General features: G+C 37.8%; 1 protein-coding gene across 1 annotated transcript in view; it reads right to left on the bottom strand.

The window, feature by feature from the left end:
- Positions 1-292: 292 nt before the first annotated feature.
- Positions 293-9,950, bottom strand: part of RGS18 (regulator of G protein signaling 18) — a gene marked incomplete at both ends in the record, with an annotated part of 28,135 nt that continues 18,477 nt past the window's right edge. Inside the window, 2 exons of the mRNA XM_079728504.1 lie at positions 293-550; positions 2,526-2,692. Of these exons, the coding sequence (XP_079584630.1) occupies positions 293-550; positions 2,526-2,692 (425 nt within the window). The remainder of the gene's footprint in view (positions 551-2,525; positions 2,693-9,950) is intronic.

Below are 9,950 nucleotides of genomic sequence, written 5' to 3'. Positions count from 1 at the left end.
AGTTTAACCTTTACAATCTTATACAACATCATTATTACTTCTTTTCTGCCTTTTAATTAAGCAATACGTTTTTCTGACTATGAATGAAATGAAGTCAGATGGAAGCTTTTACAGAATATCTTGGCAGATAGAGTATATATTGTTAGAATAAAAATTTTGGTTTGCATTTTTTAAATCATTTCAAGTGATGCACTTTATTTGAAAAGACTTAACCAATTTGTTAACATAAACACGCTACATCTTAGAAGCAGATATACAAGCTTGCCAGCAAAATGAGCAAAATTAATTTTCTTTATAACCAAATGGCAACATCTGACTTTACATCCTGGAATTCATTGTAGGTAAATGAACGTGATCGTCTTCTAAGATTTGTTGGTCTCTGAGGTCTTCCTTCTATCAAGTCTAAATAGATGTCAGATTTCAGAAAACGTGTGTAACTGTCTTGTTCCATGAGCTGATACACTCTGCTTTGTGCAGTATCAAAACTGTGGAGGGTGGGTTGGGTGATGCTCCTGGTGATGATTTCTTTGGTGTGAAAATCAAGGTTAACCTGGATAATAATAACGATAATAAAAGTGTAATTATCATCAATCTACTTAAGTAAACACCTTTGAGAAACAGAAGTAAAGGACTGACTCCACGTTGGAGGGGGCATAGGGCACTTGGATGCTTGGTGCTTTTCCTGTTGTTGGTCTAGGGATCCAGTGATTCACTCTGGGCTGGCATTTTGCCTGGCTCTTCTCTCCCTGTGCACCCGGTCCTTATCAGTCTCTGCCAGTGAAGGATCATGGAACAATGTAATGTTAGGTGTCCTAGAGACGATTAGATTCAACTCATTTTCAAAGTGGAAACTAAACTTTGTAGAAATTCAATTATTTTGAGTGAGGGCAAGCAGTGTGTTTGGGGTATATTTGGGATTTCAATGTGAGGCTTTTGCTATATCCCAGTGCTCCTTTCATTATATTATGATGTTTTCCTACAAGCAAACGTGTGCTGAAAATGCCTATATGCGTAATACGTGTGTGTGTGTATATATATATAAAGATATAAAATCCTTTAATGCTTTTTATCAAAACATTGATGATATATTCGGTTTTGATGGTGCTAAGTTTTCAGTTTTCAGGTAGGTTTCTTCCTTTTCCTTTGTGGGTAACACCACATAACCAGCTGCCTTTGTTTACTTGTGTGTAAGGGGAAGACAGGATAATACATTGAAACACAAAACAGATTGAGACATACTGAAACAAGGAAAATAATTGTCATTTCATGTGCGACAGTATCTACATAAACAATGCTACCTCGTGGACAACAACAATTTATAGTCAAACAGAACTCTTAACAGTGACAGATTATCAGTTCTACACTTCAGTGAAAAGACTATTTATTGAGCTCGTACTAAAAATACAGAAACTCTAATTCATATTCAAGGATAGTGAAGTAATATTTGCTGGTTTAATAGCCATTTTAGCAATTGTTTCATACAGTTACCTCATACTGAGCTTGCAGTAAAAAAAAAAAATCACAATTGTTTTTTCACTTGAACCATTGCCAAATTAGGTCTTCCTCATCTTTCTATTATGAAATTTTCTTTTAGTCTATCTTAATGTGTAGGGATAATAATTACAGGGCAAATGAAACTTTGTACAGGTAGATGAGCTAACATTAAAATAGTACATAATATAAACTTCTTGATTTCTCTTACCTTCATCACGTATAAAAATCTTTAGTTTCTACAAGCAGTTACTTGTGCTAAGGTGATTAATATGATAAATGAATGAATCTAAATGTTGCAATTAATTGTATTCACTCTTAGTCTAGAATAAAATACCCTGAGGAGTAACTTCAGTTATACCTTTCCTTCCATAGCAATATCTTATAACGCATTCTGTTTGTAAATAGAAATCTATATACAGGCAGACCTCGGAGATATTGCGGGTTCCCTTCCAGACCACATCAGTAAAGGGTATGTCACAATAAAGCGAGTCACTCAAGTTTTTTGGTTTCCCAGTGCATAAAAATGTTACGTTTTACATGATAATCCATTAAGTGTGTGATAGCTTTATGACTAAAAAAACAACGTACACTCCTTAATTAAAAAATACTTCATTGCGAAAAAAGGCTAACCATCATCTGAGCCTTCAGTGAGTCACAGTAGAAACATCAAAGATCACTGATCACAGATCACCATAGCAAGGATAATAATAATGGAAAAAGTAAGAAATATTGTGAGAACTACCTAAATGTTACATAGAGAAATGAAGTGAGGCAATGCTGTTGGAAAAATGGCACCGATAGACTTGTTCAAGGCAGGGCTGTCACAAACCTTCAATTTGTAAAAAACAAAATATATGTGACGTGCAATAAAGTGAAGGGCAATAACATGAGGCATGCTTGTAAATAACCACCGTTTTTGTTTCAACAAAATTCTGACCTTTCTGTTAGAATGTATGGCAGTACCGATTTGATGAAGACATATTCTCTCAAAAAGTTTTCAAACAGATGTAAATTTTTACAATCATCTTTACCTCTTGTGGAGCATCATTCTGTATAAATTTCTCATATATTGCTTTTGCTTTATGAATTATTTGTTGAGGGTCTTTGCTTTTCTTGAAATCTTCACAGGCTATCCAAAATTCAATGTTTTCCTCACTGAATTCAGTTTTAAGAAATCTGGTAAAAGTCTCCAGTCCATCTACCAAGGAAAGAAGTGATATATTTTAACTAAGAAATATTGATGCTGAGAAAATATGCTACTTGATATTAAAGCACAACCGTGAATGTTAGCGGAAGAAGCGTCTTCCCTCTAATTCAGGGCAGTAGTGCACATCTTGCTCATGAGGAACCAAGTTAACAATTAGCTGAAATCTTCACAACTATGAAAGGTAAGTACCTTTCTGTTGAAATGAGGCTGGTATCATACTTAGACCTGAGTAACAGGGACCTTAAATCTGGACCTCACTTTGGGTCTCTCTCAGCTGTGCCTTTCCCTGGGGTGAGTGTGGTAGGGTTATTCTACAGAGCCAAAGAGCCCTTCCAGCTGGAGATCATCTCTCAACCTCTAGACCATGCTTCTTGGACTCAGGACCCTGAAATTCCCTGTAAAAGGCTTTGTGTTTCCAGGATTGGCACAGTCCTCTTCCCCAAATACATCCACCAAAGGCACCTATCTCAGTGGAATGCACACCCTAAGGCTTGAATGTGGACAGGACTTGAATTTGCACACTGGAGTGTCCACCCAAATGTGCAAAGAGGCTTCTCACAGTGTGGAACCAAACCATGGGTGGCAAGTGAAGGGAGGTGGGCTATGCTTATAGGGTAGAACTGGGAACAGTCTGAGAATTTTATATTCAAACATAATCTACCAAGTGTCACAATAGAAGGATAAAATGTCTATTTTTTTTTTTTTTTTTTGCGGTACATGGGCCTCTCACTGTTGTGGCCTCTCCCGTTGCTTAGCACAGGCTCCAGACGCGCAGGCTCAGCAGCCATGGCTCACGGGCCCAGCTGCTCTGCGGCATGTGGGATCTTCCCGGACCGGGGCACAAACCCGTGTCCCCTGCATCGGCAGGCGGACTCTCAACCACTGCGCCACCAGGGAAGCCCAAAATGTCTATTTTTAACAGTGTGTTAGCCTGATCTATAACTCTTAAGCATTTAGAAATATAGTATGGGGCCTCCATTTTTACTTTTTTCCTGAGCCCCATGAATGTTAGGGGCAGGCATCAAGTCTTATGGAAGACTGCCAGGGTTCAAGTTCTTGTTCAGCTAGTTACTTTGTGGTCCTGAGTGAATTACTTTTCCTTTCTGTGTCTCAGTTTCTCAATACTTAAAATTAAGATAATGATAAAACCGACCTGATAGAGCTGTTTAGAGAATTAAATGTGCCAAAATGTGCAGGATGCTTAAAACAGAAACTGGCATATAGCAAGTACTCTATCTGGGTTTTGATGGGGGGTGGTGGTGATGGTTATGATGATGTTGATGACTATCATTTTTTTTAGGCTCAGTTAGGTGAAGTTTCATAGCTAAAACTGTGGCAGACTCAGGATTCAACACTAAGACAATCTGACTTTAATACTAGGGTTCTTTCAACTATTTATGATATTCTACTTTTTTGGCTAATAGGTTTTTTTTTTTTCATTTATTTTTGGTTGCGTTGGGTCTTTGTTGCCACGCTTGGGTTTTCTCTAGTTGTGCGAGTGGGGGCTACTGTTTGTTGCGGTGCGCAGGCTTCTCATTGTGGTGGCTTCTATTGTTGTGCAGCACCGGCTCTAGGCACGCGGGCTGCAGTAGTTGTGGCTCGAGGGCTCTAGAGCCCAGGCTCAGTAGTTGTAGCGCATGGGCTTAGTTGCTCCGCGGCATGTGGGATCTTCCCGGACCAGGGCTCAAACCCGTGTCCTCTGCATTGGCAGGCAGATTCTTAACCACTGTGCCACCAGGGAAGCCCCAGTATTTTAAAATAATTAAACTTCTTTGAGAAAGTAGTTGTAGGAAATAACAGAGACAGAGCCCATGTACCCTTTATCCAGTTTCCACCAATATAACATCTTGTAAAACTGTAGTAAAAATATCACAAATAGGATAATGATATTGATATAGTTAAGATACAGAATATTTCCATGATTACAAGGATATCTCATGTTGCCTTTTTACTGCTATACTCACATTTTTCCCACACCCAACCCCTCCTTAAATGTTAGGAACCAATAGTCTGTTCTCCATTGCTGTAATTTGGTCAATTCAAGAATATGATATAAGTGGAATCATGTAGTATATATTGTTTGGGGTGGATTTTTTCATCTACCATGATTCATTGGAGATTCATCAGTGTATCAGTAACTTGTTCCTTTTCATTGCCTTGTTGTATTCCATGGTATGGATTTGTTTAACCATTCCCGTTGAAGGTTTTGGGGGGCTATTATCAATAAGGATGCTATAAACATATATGTATAGACTTTTTTGTGTGTGTAGATGTAAGTTTTCATTTCTGTGAGATAAGAGAAGTGAAGCTGTTCAGTCATATGGTATTTGAAATAGAGAAGAGAGCATTATAGAAGCATTGAGAAAAGGTAAAAATGTTCCTTCTAGATTTTTTAGATAAATTTTCTCAGGAACTTCCCTGGTGGTCCAGTGGTTAAGACTCTGTGCTCCTAATGCAGGGGGCACATGTTCGACCCCTGGTCGGGGAACTAAGATCTCACATGCTGCACAGCACCGCCAATAAATAAATAAATAAATAGATAGATAGATAGATAAATAAATAAATAATCAATCTCAGAGAAATTCACATTTGAGTTGGATACAAACGATTTTTAGCCATCTTTCTTTACATTTGTTGTCTACTCATAGTTATGACCCATTTCTCTTTCTGCTATCACAGGTGAGTTATTAACATGAGGAAATTTCATGAGTCCTGTCTGGATTTCTCACCTGGCTGCATTTGATAATAATGATCCCCTCCTTTTTGAAATATTCTTCTTCCTAGGATTCTAGGACACCATACCTCCTAATTTATACCATCCAATTACTTTAAGCCTGGCTTAACGTCTTCTGTTCCCTGGTTAAATGTGATGTTCGCTGGGGTTCTTTTCTTTACATTCTTCTCCTTTTCTCGCCTCTTCTACCTCCCTTTTCTTTCTCTATCCTCCTGTATCCTCGTCTTCTAACATTTTTTCTGAAACTCTCTTCCCCCTTACTTCCCTCTGTACTTTATGCATACTGCTGGCACCTACAGGCAAAATAGGGCATTACAAACAATCTTGCAAAAAAATAAAGTTTCTCTGAGTTAAATTTTGATCTAATTAAAAGATTTTAATCTCATTACAAGAAGTCATTAGAAGAAAATTTTTCTCTTCACCTCAGATGTTCCTCCAGCTACTGATCTATATCTTTCTCCTTACAAAGTCTTTTGAGTAAGCTTTCTGCAGTTGGTCTCTTAATGCCCTCCACTCATTTACCTCCCCATACACTAAAATGTGGTTTCTACTCAACGCTTGACTTAAATAATTTTTACCAAAATGACTTACTGTTATATTCCATGGAAAAAAATTTTTTCCAATCCATATATTACTTCATCTCTCTATGACAGCAGGCGAAGATGAGATATGTCTGTAATTCTTTTCTATGGCACATACACTCTTGAGTTTCTTCTTATATCTCTGACTACTGCTTTTCTAAATACTTCTCAGTTTATCCTTCTTCCTTCTTCCCTTTAATTCCAATTCCAGGGCAATCATTTCAACACTTTAACACAATGAATATGCTCATGATTTTCAGAAATGATCTCTGGCTCAGATCTCTTTCCTGAGCTCCAAGCTCATATCACCCAACATTTCATAAATATCTCCATTGAATTTCCCACCAAAATAATCACATCACAGCTGAATTCAATATCTTCTCCCAAAAGCTTCCCAGAATGTTTCCCACGCAATGACACCATCCACTCAACAACTTAACCCACAACCCTGGCATCCTTAGGGATCCCCAATTTTCTTCTCAACTCAATTGATAATCAAATCTTCTCAACTTTATCTCCTTTATGTATTATGCATCTGTCTTTTTATTTTTATTCAATCTGGAATTACCCTTATTCAGACCAGGATCATATTTTACATAGATTATTATAAAAACCTTCTAAATGGTGACTCTGATTCCAGGCTTCCCTTGCTTCCTTCCCCTGCTAAACTACCCCCCCCCCCACTTTCCAAGTTTATTATTCACATTCAAGTCAGTAATATCTTTCTAGAGTACAAATTTAATTATGTTTCTTCACTGTTGAAAATTTTCCAACAATGCCCTTAATCTCTTTCCACTCTCTTTCTCACACTCTAAGCTCCAAGCACAGTGAAATAACTTAGAGTTCCATTCATGTGCCATGCTCCCACATGTCTTTAGCTTCTATTAGAAACATTTTCTCTTCCTACTCCAATGTTATCAATCTAATTTCATCAGGCTAATCTGTATCACCCATTGAAGTTTAAATTAGAGATCACTTTATCTGGAAAGATTTCACTGATCTCTCAAGAATAAGTTGGGTATCCTTCATATATGACTTCCTACACTGGGGAACATTTAAACTATTGTGCTGCAGTTGCTTCCTTATTTTTGTTTCTCATGCTATATTGTGAGATTCATGAGATGAAGGCCCTTGTCTAATTTGCCACAAAAATCCCCAGCATGAAGAAATCACTCAATATTTACTCACTGAAAGAAATAAGTAATGATTGAACACATGAGAAAAAGTACAAATTTTCATTAAAAATACAAAAGTTCTAGCAAAAAAATCTTGTTGAGGAGGCAGAGATGAGTTTGGGGATCATGATATGTTTGGAATTTGTGGGTCAGGGTACAGAGGAAAAAAAAAAAGGAGAAAGAAACATGCAGAGGGTGCCTGGAAGTCTACATGCAGGTTGCCTGTAGATCCTTGGCTGAGGGTAAGGCTGTACACGGGCAGGGCAAACTCTGTGAAGCCCAGAAGAGTATAGCTGTGGTGGTGCTGAGAGGTAAATGGAGATCAGGGAGTTTGCATGGGTCTGGGAGACTTTGGCTTTCTGGCCCAGCTATAGTGGAGATACCCAAGAAAGGCTATATTTTTGGTATAAATAATACAGGCAAGGTCTTTGTCCTCAAACTAAGATAAATTGGAAAGAGATTGGTTTTAAATATCAAACTGATCAGAAAGAATCAAGAGGATCCACCCGTGATTTAACTGACTGCCAGAAAAATAATTAATGCTGTTTAAAGGAAGACAGCATAATCTAGACTCCTATATCTTCCTCCTTGCACACATACAATAAAAATTTATTAGGCATGCAAGAAATGTCTAATGTGACCCATTATCAATAACAAAAGCGGTCAATAGAAGCACACCACAAGATATCTGAAATGTTGGAAATAGCACACAGGATATTATAAAAGCTATTATTTATATGTTGAAGAATGAAAAGGTTAAAAAAGACATAAGGAGTGACTAGATGCAAAAACTCAGAACAGAAGTTGAAACTATAGAAAACAATCAAATGGAAATTCTAGAACTAAAATGGAAAATACCTGAAGCAAAAAAAATTCATTGGATCAGCATGACAGCAGATTAACAACTGCCTAAGAAAAGATGAGTAGACTAGAAGACGGGAAGATAGAAATTATTTAATTTAGGATAGTAGAGGACTTCCCTGGTGGCATAGTAGTTAAGAATCTGCCTGCCAATGCAGGGGACATGGGTTTGAGCCCTGGTCTGGGAAGATCCCAAATGCCACAGAGCAACTAAACCCATGTGCCACAACTACTGAACCTGCGCTCTAGAGCCCACAAGCCACAAATACTGAGCCCACCGTGTGCCACATCTACTGAAGCCCGTGTACCTAGAGCCTATGCTTGGCAACAGGAGAAGCCACCACAATGAGAAGCCCGCACACTGCAACAAAGAGTAGCCCCCACTCACAACTAGAGAAATCCTGCGCGCAGCAATGAAGACATAACACAGCCAAAATTTTTTTTTAATTAAAAAAAAAAGGATAGCAGGAAATGAGGGGGAAAATTTCACAGTTATACTTCCAGATTTTAATTCTGTTCACTCATACATTTATAGAACAAATAGAATGTCAATCAGAATATGTAAAACTTGAATATTCTCAACTAAATCGACCTAATTGAAAATTATATGACATTCTACCAAATACATCTTTTCAAGTGCACAAGCAATATTATCCAAGATGGACCACATGCTAGGATGTAAAATGAATATAAATAAATGTCAAAAGATTGAAGTCTTACACAGTATGTCCTTTGCCCATAAGGGTTTTAATCAAAAATCAGCTAGTCATTTTCACAATGTTGATTCTTCCAATCCAAGAACATGGTCTCCACCTGTTTGTATCTTTAATTTCTTTTATCAGTATCTTATAGTTTTCTGCATACAGGTCTTTTGTCTCCTTAGGTAGGTTTATTCCTAGATATTTTTTCTTTTTGTTGCAATGGTAAATGGGAGTGATTCCTTAATTTGTCTTTTAGATTTTTCATCATTAGTGTATAGGAATGCAAGAGATTTCTGTGCATTAATTTTGTATCCTGCTACTTTACCAAATTAATTGCTTAGCTCTACTAGTTTTCTGGTAGTGTCTTTAGGATTCTCTATGTATAGTATCATATCATCTGCAAACAGTGCCAGCTTTACTTCTTCTTTTCCAATTTGGATTCCTTTTTTTTTTTTTTTATTAGTTTCTGCTTTATAACAAAGTGAATCAGTCATACATATACATCTGTTCCCACATCCCTTCCCTCATGCATCTCCCTCCCTCCCACCCTCCCCATCCCACCCCTCCAGGGGGTCACAAAGCACCGAGCTGATCTCCCTGTGCTCTGCGGCTGCTTCCCACTATCTATCTACCTTACGTTTGGTAGTGTATATATGTCCATGCCTCTCTTTCCCTTTGTCACAGCTTACCCTTCCCCCTCCCCATATCCTCAAGTCCATTCTCAAGTAGGTCTGTGTCTTTCTTCCCATTTTACCCCTAGGTTCTTCATGACATTTTTTTTTTTAATTCCATATATATGTGTTAGCATACGGTATTTGTCTTTCTCTTTCTGACTTACTTCACTCTGTATGACAGACTCTAGGTCTATCCACCTCATTACAAATAGCTCAGTTTTGTTTCTTTTTATGGCTGAGTAATATTCCATTGTATATATGTGCCACATCTTCTTTATCCATTCATCCGGTGATGGACACTTAGGTTGTTTCCAGCTCCGGGCTATTGTGAATAGAGCTGCAATGAACATTTTGGTACATGTCTCTTTTTGAATTATGGTTTTCTCAGGGTATATGCCTAGTAGTGGGATTGCTGGGTCATATGGTAGTTCTATTTTTAGTTTTTTAAGGAACCTCATACTGTTCTCCATACTGGCTGTACCAATTCACATTCCCACCAGCAGTGCAAGAGTGTTCCCTTTTC

This window comes from Hyperoodon ampullatus (assembly GCF_949752795.1).
Source record: "Hyperoodon ampullatus genome assembly, chromosome: 2".
Classification (NCBI taxonomy): Eukaryota; Metazoa; Chordata; class Mammalia; order Artiodactyla; family Ziphiidae; genus Hyperoodon; species Hyperoodon ampullatus.
The sequence above is the reverse complement of the archived record's forward strand: the minus strand, read 5'-3'. Positions and strand labels throughout refer to the sequence as shown.